Raw genomic sequence first — 22,466 nt, 5'->3', positions numbered from 1 at the left:
AAGGCATCGTGATGTCATCAGCTCGCTTCTGCAGTTTGATTTTTTAAAGAGATGTCAGATTGGTGAAAACTCAGAAATAATGAAACAAATTTTCAGATGAGGGGATTTTTAAAATCATGAGGTAAATCTCTACCGGAATATGTAAAATGGGGAGATGAGGAGGGAGAGTGGGGGGATTGAGGGCGAGACGGGGTAGTTAGGGAGAGGGGGGGAGGTGAGGAGGGAGAGTGGGGGAGGAGGGGGAATAGAGGCAGAGGAGGGGGTAGTGGGGGAGGTAGGAAGTGGGGAATAGAGGAAGAGGAGGACCGTGCGGGAGGTCGGGGGAGAGTGGGGGGATAGGGTGAGGTGAGGAGTGGGGGAATAGAGGGATAGGAGGGGGGTAGCGAGGGGAGAGGAGTTATGGAGGGAGAGAGGGAGTGACAGAGTTGGGGAAAGGTGAGGGAGGGGGAGGAGGAGAGGGGAAAGAAGAATGGGAGGGAGTGCTTTTAGATGAGGGGAAATGAGCCGTGCCTGCGCAGTTGGGGGCTATGCATGAGTGGTACAATATTACGCTGAGACGAGTTGCATTGGGGGAACGGGTGAGTGGTGGAATATTGCATTGGGAAATGGGTTGCGTTGGGAGACCCGGCCTCCAGTGTGACAGGGACCCGCCACTTAGTCAAGTATGAATTAAGCAGGAGTGGACCACTGTGCCTCACAAGCCTGATCTGATCACAACCAATCTGATTGTGACCACAACTTTACTTTCCTATTCATCTGTAGAGACCCTTAAGCACTACTATAGCACGACTACCAATCCCACTCTCCTCCACCACCCCTCCTCCTGCCTACTCGCCAACCTTCTGTGGATTCACGTGCCCATTATAACTGAAGAATAGCTTCACTAATCGATTGAAACAGGCAAGATCCTGAATGTTGATGTGGAAAAAATGATTCCTCATATAGGAATATCTGGAACAATGGATCATTGTTTAAAAATAATGGTTATCCCATTTTAGACAGAAATTAGACTTTTGTTCTCTGGTGGTTGGGTTTTTGGTGCAATTATTAATCTAAGGGCAGTGAAAGCAGAGTATAGGCGCCATTTATGTTTAGGCTAGCTACTGTTGGCATATTATATTATTTTGTCTAGATATATCTTGCAGTATTATTTTGGACACTTGGGGGCGGTCATTAAATGCACAGAGTGGCGTATATATATGGGCATTGGGGACAGGAAGTGACAGACACAGGGAGGGAGAGCATACAGTTCTCACCAGACTGGGGAGAACAGCCAGCTACAACTTGTATGTAGAATAAGGAAAACCTGGTACGTCCACCTCTTTGTTTGTACAACTACTTCAATAAACAATCAATTAAACTGGAAATAACGACTGGAAAATCTGTTCTATTTGGTCTGCGTAAGATCACTCCTACTTACCTGTGTAGTAATGGCAACGGAAAAGAGGATACTGGAAGAGTCAGAAATCTGCCATTACAATTAAGTGAGAACTAGCTCTATGACTGAAACTGGAGCTTGTGAAAACTTGGGAACATGGATTGTTTTATTTCACAAGCCTGACGCCGCCATTCCTGCATCTACCCTGTCCAATCCTCGAAGAATTTTATGTTTCTATAAGATAGCCTCTCATCCTTCTTAATTCCAGCGAATACAAGCCCAGTCGCTGCATTCTCTCAACATATGGCAGTCCCGCCATCCCGGAAATTAACCTTGTGAACCTATGCTGCACTCCAGGGATAGGGCATGTCAGCTGCAGGAAAGGTGTGGACATCAAGCTAGATTTTCTGACCTGGTGGACTTCATGGAGAGACAAGTGAAGATACTGTCAGATCCACTTTTTGGGAAAATCCAGGATGCTTGGCCAATTGCAACTGTCAAAAGCTCTACTTTTGCTAAAGCAAGAGAAAGGTCGGGACCTAGAGGAAGCAATTTTGCAACAACTGAAATACCTGTAGAAACAGCAGTACAAGAAAATTTGGCAACAGGTGGAATGAGAAGAAATATATCGACCACCAACTCTCAAGGTTCTTGTTTGTTCGGTAATAAAAGTGGTCACACAGTAGGGTGGTACCCACAGATCAGGAAGAAGGGACGCAGAGAAAGGATAGACTTCTTAAAGGAGAAGAGAGTCTGTTTTGGATGTTTGAAGATAGGACACATGAGCAAAGACTGCAAGAGTTGTTTGACTTGTCATGTGTGCAACCAAAATCATCCTGAAATACTTCACATTGAACAAAAGAACAAAGAGAAGAAGCCGGAGTATACAGAACAGAATGAGAAGCCAATTGTGAGTAATGGTGTTCCCTCACCTCATATGTGTGGGCATATTGGGGCCGGTGATGAAACCTGCATCTTCTCCATTGGACCAGTATAGGTAAAGAGCCACAAGGGGCCACTGTGCTGCAAACATGTGCATTTTTGGATCATGGTAGTTCAACTACGGTTTGCACGGAAAGCTTGATGAGAAGGTTGGGTGAACATTACAGGACAAAAGACCAATATTCTCTTGCTTATCATGAACCAGGCGAAGTCTGTGATCAATCATCATATCATCAGGTTTAGAAATATCTAGTTTGGACAAAGACGATTTTATCCAACCATCTGATGTGTTCACACATAAGACCATAGCGGTTTCGCAGCTAATCATTCCCAAACAGGAAGACCTGATCCAATGGCCTTACTTAAAGGACATCAAGATTTCTGAAATAGACTTTGGCATTGACCTACTCATTGGGACAAATGCTTCAAAGGTATTGGAACCTTGGGAGCTGCTCAGCAGCCAAGGGAATGGACCCTATGCCACGAGGACCCTACTGGGGTGGGTCATTTCTGGTCCCCTGAGAAGGAAAACGTGGATGAAAATGGCTGCCCTGCTGCTGCTGTCAATCGAATATCCATTGTAAACCTAGAGGAGCTACTAGTGAAGCAATGCAATCACGACTTCAGTGAAAGAACCAGCAAGGAAACAGAGGAAATGTCCAGAGAAGAGGTAAAATTCTTGGATATTGCGAATCGCTCAGCAAAGATGATAGATGGACACTATTGTCTAGACTTACCTTTCAAACAAGAAAGCGTCAGCGTGCCAAATAACCGTTGCATTACATCTTGAATTTGCATCTACACTTGACACAGACTCCTGCATCCGTGCATTACGAAGATTCATCTGTCGACGAGTTCAAGTTTCATGTTTAAAATGCGACAATGGCACACAGAGAATTGAGAGAAGCACTCAATGGCTTGAGCCAGGATAAGATCCTGAGTTCTATGCTTCAGCGAGGGATAAAGTGGCACTTTAACCCCCAGCAGGAACCCATCATGGCAGTGTTTGGGAACGATTGATCCGGATGGTTCAAAGTATGCTGCGCTCTATTCTTAACCAACAAGTTCTGGACGATGAAGGATTGCAAACTTTAATTTGCGAAGTTGAAGCAATTTTGAATGATCGACCTATTACCAAGAGTTCTGATGATCCAATGGACCTGGAAACACTCACACCAAACCATCTTGTTCTGTTGAAAACCAAGCCAATACTACAACCTGGACTCTTTGTGAAGGAAGACTTGTATATTAAATGCAGATGGAGACAGGTGCAATATGTGGCAGAACTCTTGGAAACGGTTGACACAAGAATACTTGCCTCTAATCCAAGAACGATAATAACGGTGAGGAGAAGCTTTGCTCCAGGTGACATTGTTATGGTGGCTGATTCCACTGCACCACGAGACTCCTGGCTAATGGGCAGAATATTGGAGACCATACCAGATGCACAAAGTTCCCTGTGCGTGCAGAGCAATATCCGATAACAAGGGTATATCCAAGAAGCTGAGACTAAGGTACTGCAAGAAGAATGATAAGAAGAAGGAAGAGAAGATGATTGAAGAATCAGTAAAGAAGATTAAATGCCAACACATAGTACATATCTTTTTTATTGAAAATGTGTAAAGTTTTTATAGCTCCTTTTAATGTTTATTGATAATTGTTTTGTTATATACGAAGAACGTTTTAAAATGCATTTTGGATCTCAAACAATTAAATTTGAACTGCATTAATGGAATATGATAAATCTAGCTTGGCATTGGTAGTAGTAGGACAGAAGGTAATTTTGATAAGCAAATGCAGCGTATTGATTAGATTTGATTATGCCCACTTCATCTGTTTTTTCTCCACTCCCATTTTGTGGCTACGTGCATTCTAGAAATAGTATTCTCTCCGAAGATTTTGGTTTCTTTGGGGATGATGAGTGCAATCTAATGTAGACTACCGTAGAAGTGTTTTACCTTCATATCATCCAGAAAATATTATAATTGAGGGGATGATCTGACCAAAAATTTAATTCCACTGATTGCAGAGGGTGTGGGCTTGAATGTAAAGGCCCCTTCGGAAGAGCTTTAACCACTTAGCTTAAATTATTATTTTGCAAAGTGAGAAGTGGTGAGTTAAATTAAAGTTGCTGTATGGTTTTTTTTGGCAGTGTTATTTTGATAATCCTGATTCATAAATAATAACTAAATCTGCAGGTGCTATCATAACGTTTAAGATACATTTGAACAGGTACATGGATAGGATAGGTTTAGAGGGATATGAGGGATATAGAGAGAAACACATTTGTACTCCCTGGCTTTTGACCATGCCTGAGACTTTGCTTCTGTTTTTATTGTTTTTAATGTTTCTTTATTTTACATGTCTTTTCCTACTGTTTCTTTTGATTGTTATTATTGGTGTGTATTAACTTTGTTGTCAATGATTAGTGATGTACAGCACTTTGTTGCAACTATGATTGTTTTTAATGTGCTCTATAAATAAAATTATTATTATTATTATATGGGCCACGCGAGGGGCTGGTGGGACTAGTTTAAATGGGACATATTGGTTGGCCTGTTTGATCTGCTGAGTCTTGCGTGCCAGTGAATGTAAGAGCGCATGGAAAATATTCATTCAACAAATTATAATTAAATAGGCTATTTGGTTCTGGGCATTGTCATATATTTTACACTTAATATTTTACTCTGGTTTACAAGAATAAATAATGTACTTGTTGGAGGGGTCCTTGATGCAAGACAAATCATAATGTGTAGCTGTTCAAGTTAGATATATACAACTATTCCTTCAATTACAAATGTTTAATTCACAAACATTTGCTATAGCACCTTTGATTGTCTGGGACATGTGTCTTGGATATACAGATATATTTTTCATTAGCATGCCATTTTTTGCCCATCCTAAAAAATACAAAATGCATTTTGCCCTGCTGCCTTCTTGCACAAAATTTCACCTGATGTAATTTTTTCAGGACCATATTCCATTTGTAAAGTGAGGAATAGATCCTTAGATATAAACTGTTGTAACGTTAAAATACATGTGCATTGCCCATGAGACGCGGTGTTTCAAGCCTGTGGTCTGATTGTTAACTCAATTTCTAAAGTTTAAAAATGAGGATACCATGGAGGTTTAACAGGCATTTCATTTTTAATAGGACAATGCATTGAAATTAAGGAATTATGCAGTCGTCAGCTTTTTCAGCCTTGCACAGAAAGATTGTAGATTCATGTTTGGATCATTGCAGAAAGCATCTAGTCCAATTTGCAAAGAATTAACGCTTAGCATGCATGTGCATTTGTGAAATTAGATCATGTCATTTGCACATGTGGCTGATTGAAAAATGAAATGTGGCTATTTGCAAATCTGACTGTAGATTACAAATAAATGACAGACTCTTTAGTCATGTATTCCCAACACAGTTGCATGGTATGTGTGGGTGAAATTATGAGATGAACAGGGATATGTGACTTTGTGAACATTTTGTTTTATACATATTTACTTCTGTTGTAAGTTATGCAAGTTATTTCCACCTGAAATTAACATGTTGACTGAATCGGTGTTAGCATAGTCTCATCTACATAAAGCTAATGATTTCTCTTGTACAGCATTTGGTTGACAAGGTCAATCATTTTGTGACGTGTCAATGTTAAGAAAACGAACAGTGAGTGGATACACTGATGGTTCAGTGAACCGGCTCATCATTCTGTCCGTTCCAGCCAATGTTAAACTATATCCACAGGTACCAAAGTACCACTGGTACCAACTTGCTGCTGCTCTTCGATTTCTTGTTCAAAGGAGAAAGGTTCAATCCACTTACAGAAATATACTGAGCAATACTTACCCAATTATGTAATTTTCTTTTCTGCCAATTGATGGGGAGTTGTGCAGAATAAGAGGTAAACTTGTCCAACTCTCCCCTTTCAGGATGTTCTTTAAAACATGTTACTTTGAGCAAGCATCTGTTCTAATCTCTCTGTGCAACTCCTTGACAAATGTTGTTTGATGTTCATGTGAAGGACTATTTTGAAGGTGCTATATATAACTGCAAGTTATTATTTATCCCTGCATTTAAACTGTAGGTCTTTCAAATTCAATGTCAGGCACAACGAGTCAGGGCCTCACGCCACCAGCGATCTGGGTTTAATCCAGCATGGATTTCCCCATGCAATAAAGCCAGCCTTCTATTTCCCTTAGTACTTGCTTTACCGACACGCTAACAACCAGATCATCTGTAACTTATTTTCATGTATGCATTATTCTGCTTCTCTACACTTTCTGTGAAAAAGTTTGACCTCACATTTCCTACATTATTCTCTACTGGTGAATTTTTTTTTACTCGGTGTAACTATATTCCTTTGCTGACTCACAGTTTGCATTTCCAGTTTGTGTAGCAGCCATGATACACACCCCATGAAAGACTGTATCATGGCTGCCCATAAAACACAACCCATATCTGTATATCATTGAGCAATACGAGTTATCTTGCACTTGATCTTTGCTTTGTCATTAGTATAAACTGTAAATAGATGTAGCATCCTATCAATTAAAGCTTGCCAACCATGACCTTGAAAATGACCCATTTATCACCATTCGCAATTATTCTGTCAACCAATCCTCTATCCACGCGTATATATAACCTAGACTGCCACGTGTCTTTACTTTGTGCAGTAACTTTTATGGAGTAAGTTGTTATTCCTTATCCTTAATGTTAACTATAGGTCAAATTTATTGTCTCTAGTTACACAGTAGTACAACTAGAAAAGTCAGCCTCATTAAATATGTTCTGAAAATCCAATAAATTATTTCCCTTTTATTCACCATACATGTTAGATCCTCAATGAAGTCCAATAAATTTATCGAATGCTTGCTTCTGCTAGATCATATTATTTTCTTTATGTTCTATAACTATTTTCATAATGCATTCCATCAATTTTCTGATGGCAAATGTTAATCCAACTGTCTTCTGTCTTCCTCCTTTCACATTGGCATTACTTCTGCAGGTTTTCCATGCTGCTGGGTCCTTTCGAAAATCCTTGAAACTTTGGAAGATCCAGCCATGATTTTTAAATTGTACAATGTGGTCCAGAGACCTTGGCCTTTAGTCCCATTAGTTTGCTTTCTTTACTGGGAGCAGCCAAATTCCAGCGGTTCCCATTGGCACTGCCAGTGATGTGTAGGAAGGAACTGCAGATGCTGGTCTACACCAAAGATAGGCACAAAATGCTGGAGTAACTCAGCTGGACAGGCAGCATCACTGAAGAGAAGGAATGGGTGATGTTTCGGGCTGAGGCCTTTCTTTCCTCCCCTGACTGTCAGCCTGAAGAAGGGTCTCGACCCCAAACATCACCCATTCCTTCTCTCCAGAGATGCTGCCTGACCCGCTGAGTTACTCCAGCATTTTGTGTCTACCTTTGATTTAAACCAGCATCTGCAGTTCTTTCCTGCAAGCTAGTTGGGTTAATGTTGTGCATATTAGTTTATATTTTGGTCCGTCAGGGCTGGGAGTTGCCCTTTGTGCTGAGCATGGCGGTGATTTTCAATGCAGTCTTCTGGACTTATTTTTCTTTGAAACAATGCACCCTACAGATGAGTTGTTCAGGAGCGTATTCTTTGTTTTCATGTTATGTCCATAATACATTTCTAGGAATAGGAACAATAAACTTTCTTTAAGATAGTCCTGTTTTAATTTATTTTTAATAATTTTAATAAAACAAGATTTCATTTAAACAAATTGTTTGTTTTCGAATGTACTTTTTCCAGTAATTGATTTATTTATGATTATGCTTTGAAATGTTTACAGTCTTAATGTACATTACCTTTCTCTAAATAGTTTGTATGTATCTGTGAGAATACTGCTTACATTTTTCTCTGATTTATGTGTATAATAAAGGGAAGCATTGTAATTATGATTTCCTCTGCGACAAATTAAACTGTTTTGGTTTATTACTTTAATCTTAATATGTTTTTGTCATTTTCTGCAGGTTATTAGAGGATTATTAAAATTCTGGCCAAAAACTGTAAGTCAAAAAGAGGTAAGTTATCCACTTTCTTCTCTGGCTTTGCTGTCTATGTACTTGTTTTTTTAAATATATATATATATATATATATGTAGGTACAAACAGACAAATAAAATTAAAGGAACCAATGTTAATATATTTAATCTTGAAAACAAATTGACCATTCAGATTTGAGAGTCCCTAAAATGACTGACATTGAATAAATCCTGTGCTTTAGAGATTTAGTAAACTTACAGATTTGGTCTTTATCTGCGTGTGTTCCATTTAAACTAGCTTCTTTGACCTCAACTTAAATATAGTGTTTAAGTTTGGGATAGGTGCAGTGGAATAACGGGAGATGAGACTTTGGGAGGAGAGTGATTAGAGATGAGGGAGAAAAGAGATGGAGACAATAGACAATCAATGGAGATTAATCACATTTCCTCCTACACTTGGTCACAATCTGTTGCTTTCCCCTGGATGTATGCTGCTGTCATCCTTACTGAATAAAGACAATACCATGATTATGATTCTGTATAATGACATTACCCTCCAATTTGGATTGGGTAGTTTGAGAAGGTTTAAAATTGTGTATCATTGTTCATATAAATGTGTAGAATAGCTACCTGTCTACCTGAGAGGAAGGATAATGGATTTAACATGTTCTTGGTTTGGACCATATTTATTACTGGAATGTAGAATCAGTCATAGAATCATTAATATTTATGATAAAGGAGGGGGGGGGTAGGTTCGAGGGAGGCCATGGGCGAGCGGGCGCGATCTGAGGACGGTCAAAAGCAGTGGAGGACTGGCCGATCGTGGCTTCCGCGAGGGGAAGCCCAACCACCCGCGTGACAGACAATCGGGCGGGGAGGCGGAGAGGAGGTCGGCCCCCGTGATGGCCAGAGATCGCCAGGTGGGATCGGGATAACTAGCGAGGAAAAGGCGTCACGATTCCCCGAATCCCTGCGATCGACGGAGGAATCGCAGGTCTCCATAGAAGGCCTCTCCCAGAGGGAGTAATGGCCGCCATGGCCATCTTCCCACCGCGCTGCCCCGCAACCTCACCCGCGCGGCGATAACGACTGCCGCCGCCATGTTCTAGAACTTCAAGGAGCCCAGCGGAGCGTGCAGCACGACCTGAGCAGCAGTTTAAAAACGCTAAGTGATGAATTTAAAGAAGTAAAAGTTAAGAAGCCAAGAAGTACAGAAGACAGAACAAGGGTGACGTCACTCGCAGCGCGAGCAGAGGCAGGCAGTCAGATCCATTGTGACGTCATCAGCGAGACCATCTCGTTTATTTTCTATGTTAGTTGAGATTTGTGAACATTTTCATAAATAACTCGAGAAATAATGCATGAAATTTTCAGATAAGGCGATTTTTTACATCATGGCGTAAATCTCTTTTGGAATATGTAATATTTTCACCGTTAGTGCATCGTGTTTTTGAGAAGATGTAAAACGCATACGAACATTACACACACACACATAAATACACACACATCTAAGATCAGAGTTTTATAAGTATAGAGACAATAGTCTATTGTAGTTTATAGCTTATGAGGTTGTAGTGTTTAATAACCTGATGGCTGTAGGGAAGAAGAGGCCTACTTAACAGTTTTGGAATTACCTCTCCATTTTGGTGTCTCGACTGATAAAGGGAAGTATTCTGTATGCCTTTTAACGATTTGATCTAATTGTCCTGCTTCTTGAAAGGATCTGGATATGTATTTCCAGATATGCTTTGTTTATTTATGTGATTAAATATCCTGTCGTCTATCATGTATTCTCTTTATTTGTGTGCTCCTGCCAAATATATCTCACGTCTTTCTTCGTCACATTTTTGATTATGCGCAAATCCAATGGCGATTTCCTGCAACCTACGAATCTTCATTAGTATCATCATCAGATTTTTAACTGTTTTATACATCAAATTATAATCTTATATCAGTCTTATTAGTCCTCAGAATGTGGGTGTTTCTGGCAAATCATGCATACTGTTATACAGTTACCTTGGGATTGTGTGTGTCGACCCGGGGTGTTTGTTGTACTTGCGGGAGGCTTGTGGTTATATTAGAACAACTGAAATGATAAAAATGTACTTTTTCTACATACTAAATAGATATTGCATGTTTTTAATTGTTTGAAAATAAAACTTACTTGGGGTTCAATTTGTCTGCTTTCAGGTCATGTTTTTGGGTGAGGTAGAAGAAATTCTAGATGTGATAGAACCATCTCAGTTCAAAAATGTCCAAGAACCTTTATTCAAGCAAATAGCCAAGTGTGTGTCAAACCCACATTTCCAGGTAAAGAATTTATTTCTGATAAATAAAGCTGTCATCTTTTGTCTCATTTACAATAGTGACCAGAAAACCATGGCAAGTGTAATAGGTCATTGTGGACTTTTTTTGCTGAACTAAGATTGAGTTCCAGCAAAATGTTAAGATAACTGAATACAGGCGACCCCTGTTTTACAATTGTTCCAGTTACAGAAATTTACCCCTCAAGTATTCGCAAATCACAACCCAAACAATCTAGGTACGGAATCAAATTTGCTCTTCTTGATTTCATGTGGGGGAGGGCGGGAGGGGGGCGGGGAAACATATGAAAAAAACTGTTTACTTTTAGTTTTTTCAACTTGCATTTCTTGACACATGAGCATAAAATGTGGCGTGTCCTTTAGCATTGGACGTCCATTTAACAACCTTTATTTTCAAGAGTTTTCAGATTATTTATTTTCAGACCTCAAGAAGTCTGATCCAGGGTCAATAAGTTTAAAAGCACATTGAAATCTCAACAACCATGTAAAGGAATATCATCGGATGTAAAACCTGATATTTTACAAAGGGTTGATGCTGGCGACAAAGATTGTGATGGTTGTTACATCTGCAATGTTTCCAGTAATTATATGAATCAACATGGGAGGGGCCATTTAAGAGATTTGTTTTGGAAATTGATAAGGCGGTCTCTTGTGTGGTTCCAGTACCGTGAAACAGCAGATCTCCATTAAACTTTCCCCCTCTCACCTTATTGCTACGTCCTCTACTGTTGGACATTTCCATCTGGGGAAGAAGGGTCTGACTGTCTACCCTATCTATGCCTTTCATAGTGTTATATATTAACATGGGAATGGGAAGGGGAGTTCAAATGATTAGCAATCGGGAAATCCAGCAGACCTTGGCAGACCAAGCACAAGTGTTCGGGGAAATGGTTGCCTTGTCTATGCTTGGTCTCATCAATGTAACAGAGACCACATCCGGAACATTGAACGCAGTGGATGAGATTAGAAAATATAGATCGAGAATAGAAAAATAGTACTGAGGCCAAGATAAGTTTACCCATGATTTGTTGAATGGTGAAGCATGCTCAGTGCCAACTCCTGCTGCTGTTTCTTATTTCTTTAAAAATATAACTAAAGTTAAACATATCTAGCAATGTACATTATTAATATTTAAAACGCAGTACCTATGAAATAGAAAAATAATTCTTACCACATTAAGATAGTCATACCACATGGAAACAGGGTCCTTGGTCCAACATATCCATGCCAACCAAGATGCCCCATCAACGTCTGTCCCACCTGCCTGCATTTGACCCATATCCCTCTCAACCTTTCCTATCCATATACCTGTCCAAATGTCTGTTATAGTATCTGCTTCAACAATCTCCTCTGATAGCTCATTCTATATACCCAGCTCATTCTATATACCCACCATCCTGTGTGAAAACTTGCCCCTCAGGTTCCTTACTGTTCAATGTTTCCTCTCTCACCTTAGATGCATGTCCTTTGGTTCTTGGTTCCCATCACTATTTTAGACACCACTATATAATAATAATAATAATAATAAATTTTATTTATGGGCGCCTTTCAAGAGTCTCAAGGACACCTTACAAAAATTTAGCAGGTAGAGGAAAAACATGTAAGGGGAATGAAATAAATAGTAGAGACATGACTAGTACACAAAATAAAGACAGAATTCAATTCAAAACACAATATGAGGCAATTAATGCACAGATAAAAGGGAGGGGGACGTGGGGCTAAGGATAGGCAGAGGTGAAGAGATGGGTCTTGAGGCGGGACTGGAAGATGGTGAGGGACACGGAATTGCGGATCAGTTGGGGGAGGGAGTTCCAGAGCCTGGGAGCTGCCCTGGAGAAGGCTCTGTCCCCAAAACTGCGGAGGTTGGACTTGTGGATGGAGAGGAGACCAGCTGATGTGGATCTGAGGGACCGTGAGGGTTGGTAGGGGGAGAGGAGGTCAGTGAGATATGGGGGGGCCAGATGGTGGAGGGCTTTGTAGGTGAGGATCAGGATTTTGTAGGTGATCCGGTGAGAGATGGGAAGCCAGTGAAGTTGTTTGAGGACTGGAGTGATATGATGCCAGGATTTGGTGTGGGTGATGAGTCGGGCGGCAGCGTTCTGGACCAGTTGGAGTCGATTGATGTAGGTGGAGCTGATGCCAAGGAGAAGTGAGTTGCAATAGTCCAGTCGGGAGGAGATGAAGGCATGGATGAGTCTTTCAGCAGCGGGAGGTGTGAGAGAGGGTCTGAGTTTGGCGATGTTGCGAAGATGAAAGAAGGAGGTTTTAATGACATGGCGGATGTGAGGCTCAAGGGAGAGGGTGGAATCAAAGATCACGCCAAGGTTGCGGGCCTGGGGAGATGGGGAGACAGTGGTGCCGTCGATGGTGAGAGTGGGGTTATTGATTTTGCTGAGTAAATACCCCTTAGACTCTTGCACTTCGTCTTGCACTCCAGGGAATATAATCCTAGCCTACTGAACCTCTCCCAATAGCTCGGGCTGTCGAGTCCAGGTAACATCCTTGTAAATCCTCTCTGCTCTCTTTCCAGCTGAATTGCATCCTTCCTCCAGCAGGTTGTTCAAAATTGAACACAATACTGCAAATGTGCCCTCACCAACATGTTGTACTTCTGCAACCAACTTCTTTACTCCATACCCTGACTAATGAAGGCCAATGTATCAAAAGCCTTCTTGATCACCCGATCTACCTGTGATGCTACTTTCAGGAAACTATGGACCTGAACTCCTAGATCCCTCCGCTTGGCTCTTGGTTTCTTGGTCCTCCAAAATATTCCAAATGGAATTTAAACTGGAGGTGGCTCTACAATATCCCCAGGACCTTGCCATTCTATAATACGTTCAGTATAAAATTTAGCAGAAGATGGAGTGGTGCATTTGTTTATTTTGTCTGTTTGGAGGCAGAGGATGTGTATGAATCCAGAAACATAATGTTCAATTGATGTTCACTCATTTGCCAACTTAACTGATGGTGGGCGATGGAATGCAGCGCAATCGCCCGTGCTGTACCACTGATGCTAATGGTCATTTGGTTTTCAGTCAGAACCGTAAGTGTGGGAGTCACATAACTCTATGTTTCTGACACAAAGGCGCTTACATATAGGATCCAATGCTACTTGTAGAATCTAAATTGCAATTTTCAAGGACAAATGGATTCAATTTGTAGGTTGCACGTTGCCTATTTGTCTAAAGTATTACGTCATAATCGGGAGGCTGAAGAAAATTTGGTGGATCAAAGGAAGCAATCGTTCTGCTTAACACGGAATAACTGCTCCACTGATTGCAATTCCATAGGTCAGGAGGGGAAAATATAACATCTTTCTGCTAATTGTAAAGATAAAACATGTTTGAATAGTCATATTTGGGCCTGGACCTTGCCATTAACCACTTATAGTTCAATACAGATGTGTGGAGGGGCATTAGCTTGCTCCAAAAAAAGGGGAAAAATGCACATTGGTGTGCAAGATGACTGGGTGGGGGCGGGGCAAAGTCTATCAGATGATAGCTGGATACAGATGATGGGGTTTCGATTAGCAGATGGTTGGACAAAGGCTGGATGTGAAAAGACCAAAAAGTGTAAGATAATAAGGTTATGGATAGCAGGGAATTTTAAGGAAATAGCCCACAAATACCCCCCCTCTCTCTCTTATTTCCCGTGCCCCCGTCTGGATGAACATTGCATTCTCCAATTTTAGGTAAGTAACCTACAAAAACTCTCTCGTCCCCCCCCCACGTCTCCTTCCACCTATATTAATTTCTCAGCCTTAACATTTCACGCCTCTTCCATCCTTATTCCTTACCTTAGACATTGTCCTTTCATCTCTGACCTGTGTTGAACCACCTGCCAATCAAATAATCTCCTGGCCTGGCCTGTATCCACCTATAATTTGCCAGACTTTGTCCCACCTCCAATTCTCCCCCTGGCCACTACAGTCAGTCTGCAGAAGGGTTCCAGCCCGAAACCCGAATTGTCACCCATCCATGTTCTCCAGAGGTGCTGCCTAACCCACTGAGTTATTCCGGCACTCTGTGTCTTTATTTGTAAACCAGCAACTGCATTTCCTTGTGTCAGCAACATGATAATATCATAGAGGTGAAACAAAGAATTTTCCACTTGACAAAAGAGAAAGAGTTATAATCTTTAAAGTGCCATTTGCTTGGAGGCATTTTCATTTTTCATCTGGCAATAATTATTGCACATTCATTGTTATTCATGGTTAAAGTAGAGCTATAATAGTAGATCAGCAATGGATTAAGAAACTGAATTAGCTGTTCAATTTCCTATCTTTATTGGTGCACTTGACACTGGGGTTAGAAATCTCAAATATGACATGGTGAAAATGTTTACTGGAAATTAATGTTATGGATTTTTTTATTTTAAGTATTCTCAAATGGATTTCTTTCCAAAACAGGTTGCAGAAAGAGCTTTATATTTCTGGAATAATGAGTACATTCTTAGCCTAATTGAAGATAACTCTGAGAGAATTCTACCAATTATGTTTGGTAGTTTGTACAGAATCTCCAAGGAACACTGGAACACGTGAGCACTTTAAATATTTATATATATTTATATACACACGCACACACACACACACACACACACACACACATATATATATATTTAACGTGTAAATAGGCCCTTTGGTCCACTGAGTCTGCGCCGACCAACCAAATTCATTAACACTATTCTACACACTAGGGACAATTTTACAAAAACCAATTAAACTACAAACCTGTACTTTATTGGAGCATGGTTGGAAACCAGAGCACCCAGAGAAAACCTATGCCGTCACAGGGAGAACGTAAACTCCTTACAAACAGCACCTGTATTTAAGATCGAACCCAGGTCCACATTAAACAATGAATTTCTCACTATTGGGTTGAGATTCAGATCTTGGGTTGAGATGTCAAACTTGTGCCTTTTCCTGACTCATCTGTTGCTGGGCTGCTGGACTTTTCAGATTCCAATGATAGAAAAGTATTTGCAGAAATACCCCAGCACTTGCATTTAGGAATCTGCTCTTGGATCCTGCATCAGATTGATTTCCATGCTTGTTGTTTGCTATTGTTGTTCATTGGATAGTAGCTGATTAAAACTGCTTCAGTTGTACAGACCTTCCGTCTAGACTTTGTCTATCAAATAATGTTTTCGAACAATAGCTCAGTACACGCAACAATAATACAAATACATCAATAGTTATTTAAACTAGATTTACATTCTGACTATTCTAAAGTAAAGTGAGGCATTTCCATTAGAATCAGTCTTTACATTTTTGATGAAGATAGTTTAAAACTCATCAATAAGTATAAATGGTAATTGTGCTGGTTGCTGCAGATGTAGTGTGGATTTTTTTTTCAGCTGTTGTGTACAGTCTTCTTAGATCCTAGAAAAACTTGATCCCCAGAAAAATTACATAGAAACATAGAAATTAGGTGCAGGAGTAGGCCATTCGGCCCTTCAAGCCTGCACCGCCATTCAATATAATCATGGCTGATCATCCAACTCAGTATCCCGTACCTGCCTTCTCTCCATACCCCCTGATCTCCTTAGCCACAAGGGAAAAATTCCTTTTGGATCATCTAGGACCGTTTAGCATTGCCTCACAAGCTCTGTACTATTCAGAGCTTCACTGCATCTTTACAACTAAAAAATCTTTTACTCAGGAAATTGCCCAGCTCTCTTGGAATGAGGTCAGGAATGACAAGTAGCATAATTGCTAATGGTTTTTTACAAGGATTAGGAAAGAATTAATGATTCCTCATTAAGATAAATTATTTGTAACATTTATTTTACATGTGACAATAAGATACCATTAAACCTTTATGACTTATTTACTTAACTTGCATGCCACCTCCTGTTCTCAGTCCTCCCCATTTCAAATATACCATCCAACTGTGCAGAATCTTTGCGGATTTTAAAAACCTCAATTGTACTTAATCGGAACCAGATTCTCTCCCAATAATAACTCTGAAGCATTAAGCAGATCTGGATAAATTAGGGTATTCAAAGTGGATAGCTTTTTAGTCATCCTACTGTATCCTATAGAAATGTCCGGGTTTTTTTTAAGAAAGTGAAAGTATACTTTAAGTTGATACTGTTGCTTCAATCCTTAACATGCTCTTTAAAAAAATTGATCTGCCATCTTTAAAAACAAAAGTTCATAAAATACTTAAGGAAGTAATTTCCCTGTTAGCTTGTGAAGATCCCAAGGTCTTCATTAAACATATTTTTTACTCCAACTTGAATAGCTGTCTGCACATTGGGCAGTTTAAATATGAATACAATTTCTTGACATCACTGCGTTTTGTAGTTAGAACTAGAATGCTAAAGAGAATAGCTCAATCTTTCTACATTGCTTTTGATCTTTAAGATTGGAGTGCAGAGAATTTATAGCAGCTACTTTGTACGGTTCTTCATTAAATAACATAAATGTAATTATCTTGAACATTTACGAGAATACAAATTGTTTTACAGAACTATTGTAGCACTTGTTTACAACGTACTAAAAACGTTAATGGAGATGAATGGGGCACTGTTTGATGAACTTACAACATCATACAAAGCAGAAAGACAACGGTATGCAATCACCATTCACTAATTATTTTGTTTTCCACTTTCTAAATGTTAATGGTCCTTCATAGTATAAGTTGCATAGTGCATTGAGCACGGACATACAAGCTATTCCCTCGTTTCCATAAATGGTCCCCTGGAACAGTACAGATAGTGCATTGAGCACGGACATACAAGCTATTCCCTTGTTTCCATAAATGGTCCCCTGGAACAGTACAGTATGACCTGCATAAATATATTTGATGTACAGTAAACCCTTGTTTTATCAGACTTCTTTATAACAGATTTTGTTTGTAGCGGATGGACCTGCTGATGCCACCCCCAGCCCGCACTGTCTCTCTGGCTGTTTAGAGCCCTGGCCTCCGACCCCACTCGACTCCAGCGAACCCATCTTCACCCACCGCACAATCCAGTGACATGGCTTTTGTTGCGGCTCACGTTGTAGCCCCTGGACAGCTCTTTCTGCAGGCCACCGTCACCAACAGAACATGCTCGGTCTCCGTGGGACTCCCTTCCCTCCCACTTGCTACTGCTTCGTGCTATCCGCAATGGCTTGGTCTTGTCCCTGCTCGTACTCGATTATGTCCGTACTGTTGGCAATAACAGACACTATTTCCACCACATTATAACGAGGCCTTACTCTATTTATTATTGTGCTGATTAGCATTAATGCCATATGAAAATGATACCTAAAACAAATGTTCAGTTAATTTCAATAATGTATAAATTTCAAACATGCAAATGTTTATATAATGTTTTATTATCAAGGTCATAGTATGCAAAATAGCAAAATATATTTGATTTAAGTATATATACATATATAAGTTGAATGGGCTCGATAATTTTGAATTAATGTAGATTATTTATAGGAATTAACCTACTCATTTGTATTTTTTAAGAAATCTATAGAACTTTACTAAACTAATAGCGCCAATAGGAGATTGATTACAATGATATTTAATTATTAAAATACTAATTGTTAAATTTTTCTCCAACTCTGCTCAAAAGTGTAGCTGCTAGCCTTGCAATACATTGTTCATTAACAAGTATAATATATTTTCATATTGCAGTGAAAAGAAGAAGGAACAGGAGCGAGAGGAACTTTGGAAAAATCTTGAAGAGTTGCGGCTCCAAAGGAGTCAAACGCTTGGTGAAATACAGAATGATACTCACAATTCGCAAATTACTCAAGACAATAAATCAAGTGCCAAATGACGAGCATCAACAATTGACTTAGAGTTACAGACGAAGAGTGATGGGGGTATTTCACACGTATTTTGGAATATGTGTGTGGATATAATACAAACACAAGACAAACCTTCAGCAGTATACTTCCAAAAATGACCAGCTTTTTTGATGAGCTGTAAACTATGTTGAAAGGAAAAGATATGAACTTTGAACATTAGTGACCACAATATTTGTAACTGTCTGATCATGAATTTATTATGTCACTTTTTAGAATTCTCAGAGAATAAATGAATTTATCATTTGTGGCCAGTGAAAATAATTGGTGGAATTATGACTTGAAAAAATAATTTTTTGATTGTGCTGCACATAGAAAATTAGTCAGCTATTTAATTTTAGATTTTTCCTATTTTATATGTGCTTCTCACAATGCTACAGGCCTTGAGTGAACTGAGAGTGAATTATGCCTACAGAGAAAATATTAGAAATTCAAGCATAAAATATTGTATGTTTTTTCTTCAACTAATCATTCTGATATCATGTCGGAGAACCATTCCATTCTGTAAACCTTTGGCAGTGTGAAGCTTTTTTGTAATGAGACATCTTATTTGGGGTTCTGAGCAACATTCAATAAAGTCTACATAATGTTTGTATTTGGATTTCTACATTTTTAGCTTTTCTGTATGACAAAGGAAGATATTATTCAATTTCTAAGATTTTCATTTGCTGAAAAGAACAGTGATTCAGTGTCTGTTTATCATCCCGTTGTGATGATAAACATGTTACTGGAGGCCATGGCCTGATATGAAAAGACTTGAGCTACTTCCGTGTGTGCTTAGTTTGCATATTGAAGACTGACACATGTAAATGTTCATGGCAGTCCAAATCAGGATGCTTTTCCAAAACTGAAGTACAGAGTACATTTTGTATCAAAAGAGCAAAGCATAATGAAGTTTACTGGTCATTCTGTACCTCAATCTTCAGCTAACTCTACTTGGGCATGCACTACAAGTATAAACACATCATGGATGCATCATTTCTCAGGCCATGGAGATGTTGATCGTAGACAATGTATTTATGTGGTGGAAATTGTTTTTTTTGCTTTCCTGCAGATCACCTTTATCCAGACAGCACGCTGAGATTTACAGCCTTTGTCAAACACAATCCACAAAAAGTTTGGTCCCGTGTTGAATCGGTTTAGTTATATTATACATTATTTCAGGGCTCCTGATCAAGTGTATCCTAGAACATTAGGGAAACTAGGGAAGAAATTGAAGGAGCACTGGCAGACATATTTACATCGTCTTTATCCCCAGGTGAGGTATTGAAAGAATAAAGGGTGGCTAATGTTTAAGAAGGGTTGCAAGGACTAGCCAGGAAACTACAGGCTGGTGAGCCTAGTATCAGTGGTGGGAAAGTTATTCAAGTGGATTCTGAGAGACCGGATGTGCCAGTATTTGGAAAGGCAATGACTGATTAGGGATAGTCAGCAGAGTGTGTGTGGGAAATAATGTCTCATGAATTTGATTTGAGTCTCCAGAAGAGGTTTAAGTAGGGCAAGGCAGTAGACGTTGTCCACATGGATTTCAGCAAGGCCTTTGACAAGGCCCTGTGTGGTAGGCTTGTCTGGGAGTTTAGAGTCATGGGATCCAGGGGAAGAGGGCCAATTTGATGGGCCAAATTCATTTCACTTGCACTATAAGTGCAAGTGACGAATAAAACTGATTGATTGATGTAAAATTGACTTTGTTTAATGAGTCAGAGGGCAGTGAAAAGCTATTATTTGGATTGGAGGCCTGCAACCAATGATCAATGCTGACACACTTTGTTTGCCACGTAAATTTACAGTTTGGATAACAATATTGTTAACGTGGTTAGTAAGTTGTGGATAACACCAACATTTGTAGTGTAGATGATTTTTTTAAGATTCCAACAGGTGAACTGGGGAGGGGGCATGAAATGGCAGATGGAATTTAACATGGAGAAGTGTGAGTATTTGCATTTTAGGAAGTTAAACCAGTGCAGAAATTGCGCATTAAATGGTGGGGTCCTGCAGAGTGTTGTAGAACAGAGACCTGGGGATAGAGGTACATGGTTTCCCTGAGAGGGGAGATACAGATGGTTAGGTAATTGAGAACAGGAATTGGGATGTCATGTTACAGCTGCACAACACGTTTGAGATCACACTTGGTGTACTGTGCATAGATACGGTTGCCTAAGTAAGAGGAATTACACTGGAAAGGGGGCAGAAAACATTTGCAAGAATGTTACTAGGACTGGAAGATTTAAGTTATAACACGAGGCTGGATCAGGGAGGACTCTACCCTGGAGTGTAGGAGGTTGAGGGGTGACTTTATAAAGGTATCTAAAATCACGAATGCATAGATAAGATGGATGGCAAAGTAGATTTTATCAAGGTTGGAGTCCAAAAGGGACTTGAGGTACAACCTTTTCACACACAGAGGATGGTGGGTAAATGCAATGAGAAGAAGCTCTAGTGCAAGTGCAATTCTAACATTTGAACAACCTTTAGACAGGCTCATATTGGAAATGTTCAGAGATGGTCCAAATGCTGACAAATAGGACTAGCAGACATCTTGGTTGATATGGAAGTTGGGCCAAAGGGCCTATTTCTGCACAGTATGACTGCAACTCTTTATTAACCTAGAGAACATTTTCAGCAGAAACTTTGAATTCCCCTGTGAGATTTTTATTTTATAAATAGCAAAAGGATTATTAGCGTGAAAGCCGGTTTGTTGGTGGAGGGAAGAAAATATATCTACTAACTCGTGGCAATGGATGGTATGTGTGTGATGAATCATATCATAATTAATTCAAATCATGTACAGGATGCCCAAAGCCAGGCCAATGATCAATAATAAAGAGCCTGTCCAAAAATGGTAATTTTTACTTCTATTTTTCCAGAGTAAAATACACAATCTAATGTGACCTGTTTATATGTTTTATTTTAAATGCTGCCTTTAACTTAGTCTATAATTGTACTGAGTATTTTACATTGTGATAAAGTGAAATTGCAGCTTCTGTTGTCTGGATGGAAGTATTTTATTGTATTTGTATTGGTGGTGAATATTCACAATCTATCACATTAATGTTCATTGATGCTCTGGCATGTAAATATTGTCCATCATAAATAATGCCAAACAAAGCCTGACTCTTTATCCACCAAATGAGTCAAATAAATGAGGATTTGTTGCTTATTGCTTATGTCTAGGATAGTGCATGATAAAGTAACAGTTTAGTATAGAGATACAGCGCGGATATGGGCCTTTCGGCCCATCTAGTCCACGCCGACCAGCAATCGCCCCATACGCTAGCACTATCCTACACACTATCCGTCACAATTTACAGAAGCCAATTAGCCCACAAACCTGTGCTTCTTTGGAATGTGGGAGAAAACGAGTTCCCAGAGAAAACCCAGCCACAGGGAGAACATACAGACAGCACCCATAGTCAGGATCAAGCCTGGGTCCCTGGTGCTGCAAGGCAACAACTCTACCGCTGCGACACCCAATTTAGTTGCCAAGCCCTAAACTCTTGAATTATCTTCCTAAATCACTCCACATCCTTGGAAACAGAGGAAGGGAGTGAAGGAGAGAGTAATAGAGATCAGTGTAGCTGGGCAAGAAGGTCAGCGTGGACGCAGTGGGTCAGAGGACCCATTTCTGTTCTGTACAGCTCTATGACGCCAGAAAGGCCAAGTGTGAATAAGTGGAGAGGCACATGCTAAATGCAATTACAAATAAAATGATACATTTGGTAGGAAGAACAAGAAATATGAAGGATGCAATTATAATTGAATGCATTTGTAACTGGCCAGAACACAAGCTGTGTGTATAAATCTTTAAAGAGAGCAGGATAGGTTAAGAAAGCAATTAAGAAAAATGGTTTGCTGGACTTTGCAAATAGAGACATTGAGTGAGAAAAAGGAAGGATGGGAGAATATGTCAGAAATATTCAAAATCAGAAACCTGTGTGAGGGTTGAGAATTTAAGAGCACAGATTTCTAGCGACTGGCAAAGAACAAAACGTGACATGAAAGTCTCGTTTAATAAGC

The 22,466-nt window shown here is 39.8% G+C and overlaps 1 protein-coding gene across 2 annotated transcripts in view; it reads left to right on the top strand.

The window, feature by feature from the left end:
- The window catches only part of ppp2r5a (protein phosphatase 2, regulatory subunit B', alpha isoform), a 111,097-nt gene extending 92,057 nt beyond the window's left edge, over positions 1–19,040 (top strand). For both annotated transcript variants that reach the window (XM_055639776.1, XM_055639778.1), the window contains 5 exons: positions 8,302–8,352; positions 10,503–10,622; positions 15,048–15,175; positions 17,111–17,212; positions 18,277–19,040. In XM_055639776.1, the coding sequence (XP_055495751.1) occupies positions 8,302–8,352; positions 10,503–10,622; positions 15,048–15,175; positions 17,111–17,212; positions 18,277–18,421 (546 nt within the window). In that variant the 3' untranslated portion in view covers positions 18,422–19,040. The remainder of the gene's footprint in view (positions 1–8,301; positions 8,353–10,502; positions 10,623–15,047; positions 15,176–17,110; positions 17,213–18,276) is intronic.
- Positions 19,041–22,466: the final 3,426 nt, after the last annotated feature.

This window comes from Leucoraja erinacea, chromosome 8 (assembly GCF_028641065.1).
Source record: "Leucoraja erinacea ecotype New England chromosome 8, Leri_hhj_1, whole genome shotgun sequence".
NCBI classification, from domain to species: Eukaryota; Metazoa; Chordata; class Chondrichthyes; order Rajiformes; family Rajidae; genus Leucoraja; species Leucoraja erinaceus.
This window is presented reverse-complemented; position numbering and strand designations above follow the sequence as displayed.